Genomic DNA, 18,489 nt, shown 5'->3' on the forward strand with positions numbered 1-18,489 from the left:
CCTGGTCAGTTCCTCCAGCACCACCCTGGCTATCAGTTGGGGACCCTGGATCTGGCCCACCATCCCTCCCCTGATCCTCCTCCTGTCCACCTCCCTCCTGAGTTTTTTTTTTGTGTTTTTGTTTTTTGTCTGGTGGAGCGTCTGGTAGCCGCTCCTTTGAGGGGGGGTAATGTCACGATCACCTGTGAGAGTGCCTTCAGCCTCTAGAGGGCACTCCTTCCCGGACTCATTGTTTCACTCATTTCATGAACTACATTTCCCATATACACTCCCTGGACTAATTACCATTCATCATTGCACCCAGCTGTTTTGTGTTTGTTAATTAGTGTTTGTCTATTTAATCTCAGTTGTGTCTGTCCCTGGTTGTGGTTCGTTGTATTTGTTACGTGCACTGTTTATATCTCTGGCTTGTTGTTTTGTGGACTGATTACCTGGATTTTGACCTCTTGCCTGCCTTGGATTACGTTTCTGGACTCCCCAATAAATACTTATGCTGCACTTGGATCTGTTACATCTTGTTCTTGTGCACCCGTGACACCAGTTCCCAGCATCCTCCTGTTCTGCATACCTGTCTTCACTTCCCTCATCAGTCTTCCCACCATCTCCCGGGATTCCTTGCACCTGTTGTACCTCGTCAGCACTCCCTTTTAGTTGGACACTTTCCCTGCACTCCTCGTCTGTTCTCTTGTTTGCTTAGCCATGTATGTTGTTCGTATGTTCTTGTATTGGGAATAAACCCTTTGTATTGTGGATCTCCGTACTCGCCTCATCTTTCAGCATACACCGATAACACAAGTGACGTCACGTTTATTTATATACCATTTTATACAATAAATTGTTTAAAAGCAAGCAGTATTAAACATGTAAAAACATGTCTCTTTCATTTAGAATTACAACTACATTTTGTACTATAAAGCGACTCTCTAGTGTTTTCGTGTTTTTATTAACAAATGTCTGACCTCGATGGACTGAACAGAAGAAATGAAATGGAGAAGATTTCCACGTGAAAGAAGGCGGAGCCTCAGAGAACACCTAACTGTTACATAATCGCCACGGACCAATGGTAGTTTAAAGATGTTTACCAGCCAGAGTGAATTTCTCCACTTTGGCAAGTTGTTTCAAACTCCTGAAACGAACACAAAGTGAAATTCAACATCTTTGTTGATCCTGGAACAACATTCTAATCAACCAATCAGATTTGAGGGACAAGTTTACTGTTTATGTCAGGCTTACAACCTGGGTTAGGTGCTTCCACAACATTATTATTCAACTATCATTTCCCTCTGATTTTAGGGATAAGTTATGGGTAGGGTTAGGTTTAGGGGTTGGGAAAAGGTTAGGACTAAATTTTCAGATAGGAATGTTTTTCCATGATCAACAAAATATGTTGATCCAGGAACATGTCTTACTAGGCAAAATCACGGTGACCCTGGGACTTAAGTTACACAAATATATAATTGTATTTTGATTGCAAAACATCAAACCAACAAAGAATCAGAAGTGACATCTCGATGTGGATGTATGAAACCATAGGAAAAGTCTTTGAACATTATTCAGTTTAAAATTCTTTTACCTTAATTTTGTTGTCATTTCATTCCTAGAAAAGAAAATCTATAATGTTGTTTGAAAAGTGTGTTTATATAAATTGGTTTTATAATTTTATAATTTTCAATTGTACAATGTTTGCTTATGTTATGAAGTATGTTTGTTATATGCTTGTTTTATAAAAAATAATAAAAAAACATTATGTGAAACAAACAGATGCCCTGGCATATATATATATATATATATATATATATATATATATATATATATATGTGTATATGTATATATATATATATATATATATATATATATATATATATATATATATATATATATATATATATATGTGTATATATATATATATATATATATATATATATATATATATATATATATATATATATATATATATATATGTGTGTGTGTCAGCAGTCTTAGATAGATTTATGAGGCAAATATCAAACACAACCCCAGAATCCTCTCTATCTAAACACACATACACATTTCTTAGCAACAATCTTAATAAACAATACCGGATCTTTGTGGGTTTAGTTTACTTGCCTACAACTTCCAGGATTTTTACAGTAGTAATATTTGTGAACATTTAAATATCTGTTTACAAACTACAAGACAAATGTTTCAGCAGTGAAAATACTGAAATGAGTTTTTAAGGAGGTTGTCTGTGTTTGATTCAGTACGCCGTGAAAAAACACAAATTATAGTGAATTAATCAAAGCATGTCATGTACAGTATATCACAATAAAAACATTTTAAAGGCTTTTCTTTTCTATTTTCTGCCAGAGATTTGTTTCTGTTCCTTCACTCGATACTTTGTTAGACTTAACAGGTCGGTCTACTTGATGACGTCTTTTAAATACCTTGTAGCTAAAGATCATATTTCTATGACGGAATAGAAGCAGGATTAAAGTCATATACAAGCAGTGTTTCAAGCTGAGGACATTCTCTGTTTGCTATATGGAGCCTGGGAAAATAAAGGATGTTTGCAGAGGTAAGGGCCTTACTGTTTGATCAGGTTATAAAAGGCCCATTCAAACTTCCTGTGAAACTTATCAAATATAATATCAGACCCAAAGTTTAAGACATACAGGAGCCAAATCAACAAGGCTGTGTAAAAATGTGCAGTTTGCTTATCTCACCCTTAAAATGACTGTTGATACAGTTGTAATAAATAATATATATTTTTAATTTGAATAAAACCATTTTATTTTCACATCACTACACAATTTACAGAAGTGGACACACATGGACACATTTAGGTCAGTGGTTCTTTCAGGGTTCTCTAAACAGTTTAGAGAAAAACAGTGTAAAAAATGTCTAATGTAAAAGATTAAAATGAATAATTACATACATTAAATACATGAATTAAAATAAATACATTTTCAATAAAATAAATAATAGAAATTAGATTAATACAGATTAAATCAATAAATTTAACATTTAACATTACAGTAGAAAAAAACTTGATGTAACTTATTTACTAAATATTTTCCAAATAATTATGTTAATAGTATACAATTTAAATTAGAATATATAGGTGCTTTTAAATTTTAGGATACAAGGATTGGTTGTCTTTGGCCTCTAAAAGATTGAAATCCCCTGGTTTTGGTTACCCAACAAAATATTTTCACAGTGCATCTTCAAAGTCTTTTTCACCTCAACAGTAAAACTGTCTAATTATGTCCAAATCTTTTTTGCTGCTTATCATTGACATGCTTCCTTTTATTACTCTGCTTGGTTTATATCTTTATGTTGTTCTGTAAATTGCCTTATTGTACTACATGCATAATGTTCATAGAATTGTGTTCTATGGGACTCACTTGTAATAAATGTCTTGTTTATACAAATTACTATGGAGAACTTCCAGTTTAGACTGCTTGAAACCACGCAGAGCACTGCTCCAGCGTCATGTAAAAAGATATCAGGTTTCCAGCAAATGTGTACAAATGATATCGCCTTTCTTCAGTTTCACATCCTTTAGAATAGTTCTCACTGTATGCAAATCTAAATACTGTATAGACATTTAAATATAAGAAAAAAGATAACTAAAGTCACATAACTCTTTTAGAACAGGTGATATGATACTATATAGATTAAAAGCTATGAGAAAAAAAACTTTTGTGAAACCTATACAAAACCTACTGTAACTCTTTTTTATTACCTCTGACATTAAAAATACGATGTGAATATATTATCATATATTTACAGGTTTAACCTTTTGGATAAGGTATTAAAACTTACTAGCTTCGACAATTCTGGATTGTTGTTTACCATAAACTGAACACATGCTCCAACCATACATCGCACGCCCCTCCTACAACCAATGATCGCAGCGGGTTATTATGACGTATGGACGTGGGCGTGCACAAATCCTTAGTTCTTATAAACGATTTAATTATTCATAAAGCTGACCAATTGAGCGGCGTATGTAAATATGGGAGGTTTAAATGTATTTGTAGGTTTATTCCAGGCAGGCACAGTGAATGAACGGTAGACTGTGTGGGTACTGCGACTGTGGGAAACGGACTCCTGAGTTCGTTTGTTCATAGGCAAATATTTGGATTCTGTTTCGTTGATAAAATAACTTTTCAAATCCACGCTTTGATCTTGAATTGACGTTCTACTTTAAAACGAAATCGTCGGACATCATAAAGTCGGGGCATCCAGCTGACATCCATCGAGCAGACTTGTGTCTTCACCGGACTGATTTCGCCATGTCCTCCGCGGATGTGTCGGAGCAGAGCCGGCGCTGTTGTGTTTTGTCGTGGGAGCAGGTGCAGCGTCTGGACTCCATCCTGGGAGAGTGTGTCCCGATCCACGGGCGAGGAAACTTCCCTACACTTTCCGTTCAGCCACGACATATCGTACAGGTATTGGATCCAACCTATATAACACTATATGAAACCTCAGCTGAACTCTGTTCACCAAAAGAAGGAATGCAGTAAGAGATGTGGACTGAATTTTAATTACAAATTTTTAACGTAATTTGGAGCATTCCTGAAGGATCCTGAAGGATCCTTTCTGACACAGCACAAAATAGACATTTAGGACATAGGCTGAAATGTTTATTAATTTTAAAATATTTAAAAGTTAAAAATGTAATTTCTATTCCTCACAAAACAACATTTTATGTTTTATACAAGTGTATTATTTTATTACGTCTCAGTTAAGGGGTGTTAGGCCCTAAAGGTAGGCTGTATGAAGAAATATGATTAAAGACAGTGTATTCAATACTCAAAAGTAGGCCTATTATTGTGTTACAGAAAAGTTATGATTCCTTAATGGAATTACCATGGCTACTAAACAGATAGGATATACTTGGAAACAGATAGGAAAGTTAGGATGTTTCTGTATTGCAATCTTGAAGGATTAGTTCACTTCAGAATTAAAATTTCCTGATAATTTACTCACCCCCCATGTCATCCAAGATGGTTATGTCTTTTTTTCTTCAGTCGAAATATCCTGGAATGTTTTTGAGGAAAACATTCCAGGATATTTCTCCATATAGTGGACTTCAACGGCTACCAATAGATTGAAGGTCCAAATCGCATGATCCCAGCCAAGGAATAAGCGTCTTATCTAGCTAAATGATCGGTCATTTTCTAAAAAAATTAAAAATTATATACTTTTTAACCACAAATGCTCATTTTGCACTAGCTCTGAGATGCGCCACGCATTATTTAATCACGTTGGAAAGGTCATGCGTGATGTAGGCGGAAGTACCGAGCAAGTGTTTACAAAGCGAACGTGCAAAGACTAAGTCAAACGACCTTTACACAAAAAAAAAGGTAACAGTGATATCGGATGATTTTGAAGTTGGAGGAGAAAATGAGATGGAGTTTTTTTTGCCTTACCATGGTTCTTCCACCTACGTCACGCGTGACCTTTCCAACGTGATTATGTAATGCGTGATTCATTTGCAGAGCAGTGTAATATGAGCATTTGTGGTTAAAAGTATATAATTTAACATTTTTTTTTTAGAAAATGACTGATCATTTTACTAGATAAGACCCTTATTCCAATGGCTGGCATCGTGTAGAACCTTTTGAAGCTGCACTGATACTGCAATTTGGACCTTCGACCCGTTGGTAGCTGTTGAAGTCCACTATGTGGAGAAAAATCCTGGAATATTTTCCTCAAAAAACATAATTTCTTTTTGACTGAAGAAAGAAAGACATAATCATCTTGGATGACATGGGGGTGAATTTTTTTTTTATTCTTAAGTGAACTAATCTTTTAATTCTTGAAAAAAAATATTTGACCTATTTAAAAATGATCATGGTTTCTAAACAGATTATTAAACACTTTTAGGATGCTTCTGTAATACAAATTCCTCCACCAAGTAATATAGTTTATTATCCCAACTGTAGGATGTTTATGGTTGCCACGCAATGTAGAAACTTTGAATGTGTGGTAATAGATATGGATTTATTGGCTATTTTATAATGAGCCTAATTCATGTAGAGCAGAAAAAATTGGACTTATAAAATCTGTATAAATCTATATAATTTATATAAATATTTAGCCTACAAGGATCATTGTTTATGAGAAACAATTTGTTATTACATTCAGGAAATAATTGGATTATTAATTATCCTTGATGAGTAAATGCACTTTTTGTTTATTTGACCAGCATAAAATATTAAGTGGTAGATTATTTTCAAGTGTAAGTTCTTAAGCATCTCATCTTCATAGACAATTTCAGTGTAATTTTTCAGTTTCACAATGAGGTGCCAAGAAGATTTTTTTCCTGATTATTCTACTGTAATAGATACATTTTAGTTTTTGGAGTCAGTCATGACTTTTGCAGCCTTACTGGAAAAGGTTTATGGGGCAGCTTTTCTTCCATACTGAATTCCAGCAGATATCAGCAGGTGTTTGTGCAATCAAATCACACAATTTAATCTATTTAACATCCGGAGAAACTCATAGTGAATCTGCTGTCTGCTGACTGATGCCTGAGACACTCACAAACGTCCCTTTTCATGTTGAAAAACAAACTGTCATTCATATTATTTATGATATGTCTTATTCCATACACAAATATACACTTGCCCCTCAGCCCAATAACAAACTCATTTCAATTTGGAACAATAAACAGCAAATACACAAAACTGCATCTTCATTCATTTTACTAACAGAGATAACAAAAACATTCAAAATGTTTGAAACGTATTTTTCTATAAACTTAAACATTTTAAATGTGATTAATGAACTAAAAGTCCTCTGTGTCAGCATATATTTAATGACAATGCAGTATTTCCCTTCATTTAGCTTGTTTTATTTACAACCTCACTGCTGCAAGGAAGCCAGGTCACACAATTAACTGTGAAACAAGATATATAGTATTTTTACCCAGCCGTATTAAATGGCTTATTCAAAATTAGGCCTCTCTCTCTGATGACATCACTGACCTCCAAATGAAAGTGCTAATTTCTCTACCATCTGGTTGTGTGGTTCTGTCTCTAATGTGAGAGCCACAGACAAGTCCACAAGCTTTAAGTCCACACATCTTTACTTAGATTTTTTGATTTATGAAAACTATTCACTTTTTTTCTTAATTAAACCCATTCGATAATGCCAGTATTAATTTTCGCCTTGCCAAACATTGTAATCATCAACATTTTATGTCTATTTTAGCATAATATTTTTAGATTCTTGACGCTTTGAATATTTCAAACCAATGCACTATTGTAATATGTACGGTACACATAGTACAGGCATTGCAGTTATTCTACGATTCATGGTAACAACCTACTAGTCTTTCATACCCTGAATTTTGACTTAGCTAAAGGTATGGTTCACGTTGCAGTTTAGGCTGGTTAGAAATACCCACTTAGACAGGAAGAGATCGTCTGACTGACATGTGAAGCAACCAACCACAGTTCGTCTTGTTTAGTGGTAGGTTTATCTGAAAATATTTCTGTGACACAATAATAGACTTTAAGAAAAAGCAGCAATCTCTGAGAATATAAAGCATACACCTGAAACACCTTCATTACTGGCCATCCAATTTCGTCCATAGAATTACTGTCTATCCAAACGTAATAAGCACAGATTATTTCCCAGACAGAAGACAAACAATATACAGTTCTGCTCATAACTATGCAAATGCAATATGCTCTCTGAATATCTTTGAAAGATTTGAAGTCCACTGCTCATAGTACCAAAACAGAATCCTTTAAACATGATTTTCTTTCCTGACAGACTGATTAAAAACCTGTTCATCCTGATCATGGATGTTAAGTAGAATTCTGACAATCTGATTGGAGCTTGCAGTTTTCACAAGTGGTTTTGTCTATATAATAGTGGAAACCTTGAAGCAAACTTTTAGATTTGTTGGTCATCAGCCCTTTATTTTTATTTAATGTTTTTTTTTTTTTTTTTTTTTTTTTACATGGCATCAGTATTTGGTGTTGTTGTAAAGCATGTATCATTCTTATAACCAAGTGTAGAAAGAACTCTCAGACACAAATCACCACTATTTCATTTTTCTCAGTGGTATCATTACTGCATTGTTGCTTGGCTTACACTGGCCTGTTTAGCAGACAAAGTTGGCTTGTTTGTGGCACATAAGGTTAAAAGTGGATTAATCCTGTTGGAAACAGTAGACTTGTGGGCCAGAGCTGACACGGCATCCGTGTGGTAAAGAGGAGCCTGGTAAGTCTTTCTATTTGGCCAGAGTGTAAACTAACACCTCAGGATTACATTTTTTTTTTTTTTTTCAATCTGAAAGGATACATAGACTAAGCCATTCCCATTGTTCCTGTCTTAGAACAGGTGCTTTTATGAGGATGTCTTAAAGGAATTCATCCCTCCAGCATGTAAAATAAACCTGGTAAAACCAGGGGCTGGAATGGGTTTGAGGTATACATTACACCATACACCCATACCTGCAGGGGGAGCTAATCAACAGAGCCTTTTTAACATTCTTTCAGTGTAAACTGTATCTTTTTTGGAAAATAGTAGTATTGTTGACCCCCTGATAACTTGTTTTAGGATAGTTCAAGAAGTCTTAAAGGGATAGTTCAAGTCATCGTTTAAGGCCCCGATATACTTCAAACGAAATCGAAGAACGAACTCATGTGACGTCATTTTGAACAAATTCGTTTTGTGTTCTTTTTGGAAGTTTGAAACGGCTTGCCAGGAAAAGTTCGCTCCAGCGGCAAAATACCTTCGTACTACCATTGGTCCTTGACGATAACGTAATAGGAGGTGTGCGCTGAGGCTCCGCCTTCATTCACGTGGACCCTTCACATGGGTGAAAACACGAACACACTGGATAGCCGCTTTATAGTACAAAATGAAGTTGTCCTTCTGATGAAATGAGGCACGAACACTGTTTTTCATGTTTGATACTGTAAAGCTGCTTGCTTTTAAGCAATCTATAGAATAAAGTGCTATATAAATAAACGTGACATGACTGGAGTGCTAATTTGCAGAGCTCGTGCTAACATACCAATGTTGTTATGATCAGATGCTTTTCTTATGCTTTCTATAAAAAATGCTTGCAGTTTTCTCATTTTGTTGTGTTTATTTTATTACTGAGAAGAAAGTGTACAGCATTTACATATTCATCTAACTGTCGCTCTCAGCAGTGTGGGCGGCGTCAGATGTTAGATTACAGTATATCGCTGGTCACGCATTTCAAACTTCGTTTTACTCTTAAACGAAGAATGAAAAAGAACTTCGTTTGAAGTATATCGTAGCCTTTATTCACCTTCGTGTTGTTCAAAACCTGTAAGACTCCAAAGTGTTCAGCAAAAAAAAATAAAAAAAAAAAATCCTTCATTTTCACTGTTTCTCACACAAAGCAATCGTTTGTCTTCAGAAAGCTAAAAAGCATGCGTTGTATGGACCACTTTTATGATGCTTATTTGGAGCTCAACATTCCAAGTCTTCACAAAAAAAAAAAAGAAAAAGAAAAAAAAAAGGCATGGTTTGGAACAACATAAGGGTGAGTAAATGATGACATACTTTAGCATTCATTGGTTCAGTGTTTGGAAAATCAGATGAATGATTCTTTGGGCAAGGCCTTCACCAACGAAGCATAGAACTGGTGTAATGGAAGTTATGTACGTGTAACTGCTTAAGAGTTTATCCGAGCTTCAAAGAATTCCAAAGCATTTCAAAGATTCCATTGTGAATTTTTGGAAAAAATATAAAAATCAGGATACAACTCTTAATAGTCTAGTCCAGTATACAGTGGATTCACTGACTCATTTCCTGAGCCTGGGCCAGTGTCAGAGACTCCTAAGTGGTTCATTCATCCCTTTGCATTTTGCAGTTTACAGTGAGACTGGCTGCCCAGAGTGGCTGTCTGTATCCAGGGGGCAATGACGTGCTGTTGGCCTGTTCCCCCACCTGAACCTGTAAAATGCTGTGTGGAAATTTGCCCTATGATCATCATACAAATAAAACATGAAACCTGTCTTGACCAGGTTGGAAAACAAAACAGGACATGTGTCACCAAGGTATTGTCGGCACCAGTCAGACCAGTGTGTTTGTGGCCTTTTTACAAGCATTCAACACAGGGTTAAAGGAAGTAGTCTTGTAGGCTCTGCTATGCGTGATTACATCCTGAGTCATTTTATAGAGTTGTTATTGAATTTTGAATTAAGCAAAATGTCACATCACGTATAAGCTTTGACTTTAAGTTTTGTCTTTAGAGCAAACTTATGAAAAAGATAAGAACATTCTTAAGAAATGTTTTTTTGGAATACAGAATATGCTGAACTTTTTGTTCTTAAATTAGAAAATAGCAATGTTATTTTTATTTTAAGTTTAAACAGAAGTCAATATGAATGTAGTTTTTTTAGCCACCATTGGCCTGTTGCACAAAGCAGGTAAGTTCAAGATTAGTTTGAGCAAACTCTGTTTTTTCGGGCTGATGAAGGTGGATTGGTTTTTAGCGGGTTTCATTGCTATGGTAACTTGCCATGGCTAACCTGCTCTGGAGCAGGTTTTATTCTGAGTTAGAGATCACAAACCCAAACTCGACCAATCAGCTGTGAGTAAAGTGACATGTATCTGATGCAATAAAGCTACTCCCCCTGTATCTCGTTCCAAATTAAATCAGTTTATAGTGAAAACATTTTAGAGACAAAATTGCTCAACATTTCCTGTTACTTATTCATTATATTTAAATGAATTAAATTAAAATTATGAATAAAACATGACATATTCATATAATTAGGCCTATTATATTAATTGACAATATTAAACTTTGCATTTAAATTAAAATAAATCTAATAAATGCATAATATATAAGGCTTTTAGACCGATTAAGCTTACATGTATTCTTTTGAGCTCTTTGTGAAACCATATTAATTATTTGGTCTATTTGTTTTGATTCACATGCATTGATATAGTCAGATATTTTCTTTTAGCTGCCTCCTCAAACTTTCACTGCATCAGTGTTTATTCAAGCTTTGTAAATGCGTTTAATTTCATATTTTTCATAACGATCTCTTAATCTTCGGAAGAAACATGAATTGCGCGGCTCTCTAGCGAGAAGTGAATCAAACTCACGTTCTCCTTGTTCCGTGTGATCACGCTTTCAGGTGCACGCACTTTGCAAACTCTGGATTAAACCTGAGTTGACAGAGACAGTTTACACTGAGCGTTGTACAACAGTTGATCCTGATCTAAACTAGGTTGGATTTATCTGGATTTGTCAACTACAAACCTACTCTGAAACTCAGAGTTTGTTTAACTAGCTTCATGCAACAGGCCACATCTGTCTGAAAGTGTTTGGTTACCAGTGTAAATAACTGGTTCTCCATGCTGAAAAAGCTTTCTTTCTTTTTTTCAAGGTCATTATAATTCCATTGTGGAAACTGATCTGAAAGTTTCAATATATGTCCTGACCCCTGTATCCCAGAAATTCAACATTTGTTTTGGAGCATATTGTCATTTTTCATCTTAAGTACTTTTCCAGTGTTTTATAGTTTTTTTTTTTTCACCTGGTCATTTTTAGACAAGTTGTCAGAAGTGTGCAGACAGATATCTGGTGATGAAATAAAAGCTTGCCATTTAGATCCTGAGAGGTACAGACACTGCTTATAACTGAGCAGACAAATAGGTCAACCAATATCATGTGTTGTGATGTGTAGAAAATGTGCAAGCCTACGTTCATAAATCAGACTGAGACAAAGAGAAAGAAAAAGAAGTGGAACAAACAGTACATAGCATTGCACCGTAACCAGGGGCGGACTGGCCATCTGTGTGATCTGGAGAATCACAGAACGGCCGGTACTCCAGGACGGCCGGCGGGCCGGCCCACCACCCGCCACGCACGCAGTCATCATCTGTTTTTTCCCCCACTAATCTTTTTCACACTCCAGTACTGTAGGTGGCAGCAATGCACCTTTAAGTTGGATGCCAGCTGCACTGGCCGTGGCCGCCAAGTAAGCAGCAATGACGTTAGATCAGTGGTCTCAAACTGCCGGCTCGTGGGCCATTTACGGCACGCCCACCACCTCTACCCGGCCCGCAACTGATCTCAAAAATAAAACATAATCCGGCCCGCTAAATTATTATTATTATTATTATTCTCTAGTTGCTACCTGTCTGATATGCAAAGAAAAAGTCGCCGTTCTAAGGGGCATTCAAATATCGTGTCACATAAGCGGCCGCGCCGCATTCTCCTTTCCAATGCGCTTTCGCTCCAGTGGCGTCTGTCGTTGCTATGCAACCATGAGCCACGCTCTCAATCGCTTCTATTATGAGCGCGCTTGCCTAAATTACAGTAAAAGCACTCGACTTTGAGTCATGAGCGCCGATTTAAACCACTGAAACGCGTCCGATGCTCAAACGGCATCTTGGACAAATGTGGCCCAGCTGTGTGAGCACAAGCGCTGCAGGTGTCTGTCAAGAAACAAAGTGTACAAATGTATTCAGGGATTGTATTTGTTCAGTACAGTGTTGTTCAGTGCAAGATTTTAATGTTATTTAAGCTAACATAAAGTAAGGGAAAATACTTCCACTAGATGTTAAAAACTAATAATGTATGTAACAATGAGAGATTTTTATTTTTTTGGCAAAATAAAGTTGATATATAGCTCCAGTTTTTTTATTTTTTTATTTCTGACCCCTCCACGCCCACAAGTGTTGCTGGTTTTGTTCCTAAATTACTGATTTTTTTATTCCATATATCTTGTTGGATGTGAGAAGTCACACCAGACTATTTCAATTAATAGTATTATATTAGTAATAGTATTATATAATTATATTACACTCTGTAACAATGAGAGAGACACTGCTGTTTACATTTAGTATGGTAAATAAGATATTTATAGTATAGGTATAAAAAATATTTTAGTAGGTCTAATGAAATTTGAAGTAGGCTAAATGAGAAATAATGCAAAGGAAAGTAAATTTTCTGAAATGTTGCGCTTTCTTGCGCTTGAAGGATAATATGGCCCTTATGAGGTGTCAATCACAGAAACGGCCCCCCGACAATTTGAGTTTGAGACCCCTGCTATATGAGTATTCAAGTTAATCTAATATGCTTTTAACACAACATCTAGTCAACATCAGTGCTATTGCTATAATTTGGATGGTATAGTATCATGAGCCACAATTAAAGTCTTGTGACACTCATGCCAGGCGTTATTGTTGTTGTTGTCGAGTTTCTGCACGCATATTGCTTTGGGCCGGGCCTAGTCAAAGTCCAGGGCCGTTTTTTAGTCCCAGTCCGTCCCTGACCGTAACACTTTAGTAACCGCATAGCAATATTCTACAACCTAGAGCGCCTTAGCAACCACATAGCAATGCACTAAAAGCCACTTGTATCCCCCTAGACATAACAATGCTCTGAAAACCCATCCACAACACCCCTAGCATAATGGCGGTGACTTTTCTTCTCCACTGGATTTTTTTTTTTTTGCAGCTGATCCTCTTGATATTTACACAGTTAGGAATTCAGAACGAATTCATTTAGATTGAAGGAAAAAGTATCCATGTAAATGTAGCTAGTGACATCTCTTCTGGTCTGGCTAGGCACTGAGGAAATCCAGAACCTCCACAGAACTAGACTTTCACAAAAACTCAATGGGCCAAGTCAGACTAAGTCACATCTTTGACTTTTCAAATGTCAACTTAATATGAGCTCCTCCATTTCCTCGTTGCTCTATGATCACTAATATAATGGTCCATTTATTTTATAAATGGTTCTGTCTTAATAAATGTTTTCTATAAGTTGATGTAATTTAGCTTTGAAATCTTCTTGGATGGCTTCTCTCTCTCCCTGTGTGGGTATTTGAGAGAAAAAACGTACAGATGGAGTAATAAAGGGTCAGAAAAGCAAGAAAGCTGCCAAGAGCATTTTAACAAATACCAACAGTGACTTGTCATCTTCCAGGGCTAATCCGCATGCTTTAGGAAAACCGAATCCCTCCTCTAGAGAAGTTACATCTCAGTTCTCACCTGTGTCCAATCTGGTAGAGGTGTGTGTTTCTGAGAACTCTAAGGTTGTGTGAAGAAGCTTACTAAGATTACACTGCTGCACTTCATGAACCTGAGAAAATAAAAGTTGCCATTACCTAGTATGTCAAACCAACTTAATTCCTGTTCCTCTTGAATGTTTAGACTGGTAGTGCCTTTGAGGAGAACAATTTTTCTATGTCACTAGTCACTATGCAGGAACTACTAGTGATCAGGACCATTATTCTAAAGTGAAAAACATCTTTTTCACTTTAAAATAATGGTCCAGATCACTAGTAGTTCTTGTAGAATGACTAGGTACTTGAGTAATTAGTGATGCATTTTATGACCACGTTGAGAGTAAAAAAGGACAATCCTCAAGAACTACTAGTGATCTGGACCATTATTTTAAAGTGAAAAAGATGTTTTTCACTTTAAAATAATGGTCCTGATCACTAGTAGTTCCTGCACAGTGACTAGGTAACACTTAAATTAATTAATGATGCATTTTATAACCACGTTGAGAGTAAAAAAAGACAATTGCTCACATCTCAGACACTTTAATGTTGTGATTAGTAATTAATTAGTAATGCTTTACAATTTGTCATAGTTACCTATTAGTTCTTAATGATGCCAATCTCATTCTTAGCTAATAAGGAACTATCTTAGTCCTAAATTTGATATTACTTACTGATTAGTTAAGCTTGTTTCTATATTAGTTAATAGTAGTAGCTGAAGTGTTAATGTAGTACTACTCATTAGTCCTGCATTACTTCCTGCATAGTTACTTATAAATGGCGGACCATTATTCTAAAGTGTTACCTTTTTTTTTTTTTTTGGATGCCCAATTACTGTTGTGGCAAATCATTTCAAACAAGGTATGACCAGGGTCATATTGGATTGGAAGCCCATCATTCACAAAGTTCTATGCATTCATCACCACCTACATGCTTATTTATTGCATATTTTGGCTTAATTGATTATGCTTTTTAAGACCAATATGAGAAGGGAGTCTGAACGATTCAGACAGTGTACATATGCTTTCCTTTGGGATGAATAAAGCCTGGTTTCTCGTCAGTGTCACGCGAACCGCTGCAGGCACACGAAGTGTGTTCCGGTTCAGAGATGCACAAAAGCACAGAGCGTATTATATGCTCAAGTTTGCAGAGACCACAAAACGTATCCGCTGAGTTCCAGAGTCCATGAAACCAGTCTTGGACCAGATTCAGTCACTATAACACTGTCTTAAATATTCCATTCTCTTTAATAAAGTTTCAGGAATCTATATGAAATTTGTAAAAAAAAGTTTGCTTTGTCTCTCCTTCATGTGTAGGTGGTGCGAGCTCGTCTAGAGGAGCGAGGTGTAGCGGTGCGTGATGTGAAGCTGAACGGCTCTGCTGCCAGTTATGTGCTCCACCAGGACACTGGCCTGGGCTACAAGGACCTGGACCTAATCTTCGGCCTGAGTCTGACTGATGACAAGACCTTCCGCCTGGTGAAGGATGTGGTTCTGGACAGCCTCCTGGAGTTCCTGCCCGCCGGTGTGAGCCGGGACCGCATCACCGCCCTGACCTTAAAGGAAGCGTACGTGCAGAAGCTGGTGAAGGTTTGCAATGACACGGACCGCTGGAGCCTCATCTCACTTTCCAATAACACTGGCAAAAACGTGGAGCTGAAGTTTGTGGACTCTCTGCGACGACAGTTTGAGTTCAGCGTGGACTCATTTCAGATCGGCTTGGACTCACTGCTGCTTTTCGACCGCTGCTCCGAGACGCCCATGTCCGAGAGTTTCCATCCCACTGTTCTCGGAGAGAGCATGTATGGAGACTTTGAAGAAGCGCTAGGACACCTACATGCCAAAATCATCGCTACGCACAGCCCTGAAGAAATCCGTGGAGGTGGGCTCTTAAAGTACTGCCACTTGCTGGTAAGAGGCTTCCATCCAGCCTCCGAGGCGCAGATGAAGACGCTCCAGCGCTACATGTGCTCACGCTTCTTCATCGACTTCCCTGACATCAATGAGCAGCAGAGAAAGCTGGAGGCGTACCTGCAGAACCACTTTAACGGCATGGAGCACAAGCGTTACGATTGTCTCGTGACTCTCCATCAAGTGGTAGATGAAAGCACCGTATGTCTCATGGGCCATGAGCGGAGACAGACACTCGCGCTCATCTCCTCTCTGGCACTACGCGTGCTGGCTGAACAGAACGCAATTCCTGCACTGTCTAATGTTACGTGTTACTACCAACCAGCTCCCTATGTCAGAGACGTCAACTTCAGCAACTACTACATAGCACATGTGCATTCGCCCATTTCCGCCTGTAACAGCTCCTATCAAACATGGCTGCCTTGTAGCTGAGCCAGGAAGGGACCTTCAGATCTTCAGTCTTCAGATGGTCATTAATATGTCACATTTCACCTCAATATCAGGAGAAAAAAAGAAAATATATTTTGCAAAAAGAAATTCTAATTTCTCGGTTGTGATTTTCATTACGTTCTCATTGATTTTTACTTTATTACTGTGAAAATTTAAGTATTTGTTTATTTAAATCAACAAACATTCAAGTGCAACTAATCAGTCCCACCAGGATATTGCATTTTTTTTTTTTTCCTCCATCAAAATGACTGATTTTATGGTTGCAATTTCCAGAAATTTGCAAAATATTTATGATGTTTTATTTATAATTAGCACACCACATTTACCAGATTATGTATTATGTTAGATACACAATAGTCATAGATGAAACAAAGAACAAACAAAATGCATAAATCTTGTTTATTTTGGTCTCTTACCAAATTCTGATACATTTTAACTTTTAAAACAACCTATAGATATATATATTTTTTTTTTTCAGGCTTAGAAAGGGGGATATATTTAGTGTGGTGCACAGTCTTATTACACAAGTCTAACTGTGTACTATCTAGCTTTTAATAACATGATCACTTAGGAAGGGCAATATGACCAAAATCTTAAGCAAACCACAGTAAAACAAATACTTTCCTTTAAGTAAAAAATTCTCAATTAATAAATAATCAAGTAAACAGTCAGTAATAAAATTAGAACAAAGAAAATAAAATAGGATAAATAAATACTGCTCCGCAATTTAAATTATAGACCTATGTAGACTTTAGAAAACGTAATTAATTGTCATAAAAATATTACAATAACAACAAAATCTTAATGGTTCTAGAAATTTAATAACAACTTAATTTTCTTTATGTAAAATATATATTTTTTTCCCTTGTGATTTTGGGGTGAAATATGACCCAGCCATGTTTTTGTCAAGTGTCATGAGACTCATGATCCAATTATATATATATATTTTTTGTGCAAAATTGGAGACCAGAAGTGAGATACTGTGTCTTTATATGGATGCTATCAATTCACCCTATAGTTATAATGAACTCTGCTGTACTGGAAAACTCAAAATGTCCACTCAAAAACATTTTGTGAGGATTTTTTCCAGTGCAGATGAAACAATAACAATGAACATTGAGGGGAAATGTCTAAAAACACTTCTCTTCTCTACATTCAAGTGTAACCCATTCATGTTTTATAAGTTAAATGTTTTTAAGCTATGAAACACAGCTTTTGTTGAAGTTATGAAAAATGAAAAAATCAAGAAAAGCAGTAAAACTGGAAGGATGTTCAATTCTGATGATTTCCTACTTGATTTCCTTCCTTATTTGAAAAACTGAGGACCAAAGACTGTAGATGTAGCAGTTTAAGTGGAATGTTACTTCTTTGACTTCAAGTGCCTAAAAACCAACTACAAACTGAAATGTATGTAAATTAAAAATGTTAATTGTTTTGTTCTCTGGGCTACTGTATAGTACAGTATTTTTATTTTCAGGGTCAGGGCATTTCCTTTACAAATCATTAAAAAAAAAAAAAGCTGAATTTGCTCCTAGTCCTTTTCCCTGTATCTGTAGAAATGTATGTGCACACTGAAGTGTAATGTGTTTAATAGAGGAGTTTGATAAGACAAAGATGTAGTGGTTTGATCTATGTAAAGGTTAATATCACAGGGGAAGAAACAAACAGTGCATGCTCTGTATTTTTTGTCCACATTACCCAAGCGTAATCAAGTAAATCTCATCAAGAACAAGTAATGTTTAACTTATGCAAAACAATCAGTCACAATAAAAATTAAGAGTAGGTCCTTAAATAGACTGAAATAAACTACTATTGTTGTTTTATTATTGAATACAATAACATTCTGACATTTTAAGTGCTAAGGAAATGTCTAAATATTTTTGGGGACACTAATGTAGGTCTATGGGACATAGTGGATTTATATCTCTCATTGACTCTCATAGGGCAGGTTGTGCTTGTTGCGCTCATTGTTGCTGAAGTCACAGCTGATGAACAGCTGTTAGGAAAGCAGTGAATGTGCTTGCTGAATATGCAGTTTAGAAACAGACGCACCACATGTTGTATTTTCTGTATATGCTTCAGGCCATTATTCAAGCACTGGTGTCATGGTATGTAATGTACTA

General features: G+C 36.4%; 1 protein-coding gene across 1 annotated transcript; it reads left to right on the plus strand.

Moving 5' to 3' along the window:
- The first annotated feature begins 3,999 nt into the window (after positions 1-3,999).
- On the plus strand, positions 4,000-18,189 carry tent5bb (terminal nucleotidyltransferase 5Bb). Its single transcript, XM_048201998.1, has 2 exons — positions 4,000-4,433; positions 15,323-18,189. The coding sequence occupies exons 1-2, from the start codon at positions 4,278-4,280 to the stop codon at positions 16,346-16,348; spliced, it is 1,182 nt and encodes a 393-aa protein (XP_048057955.1). The 5' UTR covers positions 4,000-4,277; the 3' UTR covers positions 16,349-18,189.
- The last annotated feature ends 300 nt before the right edge of the window (positions 18,190-18,489 follow it).

Source organism: Megalobrama amblycephala, linkage group LG9, assembly GCF_018812025.1.
Source record: "Megalobrama amblycephala isolate DHTTF-2021 linkage group LG9, ASM1881202v1, whole genome shotgun sequence".
NCBI lineage: Eukaryota > Metazoa > Chordata > Actinopteri > Cypriniformes > Xenocyprididae > Megalobrama > Megalobrama amblycephala.

Bases quoted from the DNA above. Each gene is read 5' to 3' on its own strand.
- tent5bb (XM_048201998.1), top strand. From the start codon at position 4,278: ATGTCCTCCGCGGATGTGTCGGAGCAGAGCCGGCGCTGTTGTGTTTTG. The intron at 4,434-15,322 runs GTATTGGATCCA...CTTCATGTGTAG, and splicing joins AGCCACGACATATCGTACAG to GTGGTGCGAGCTCGTCTAGA.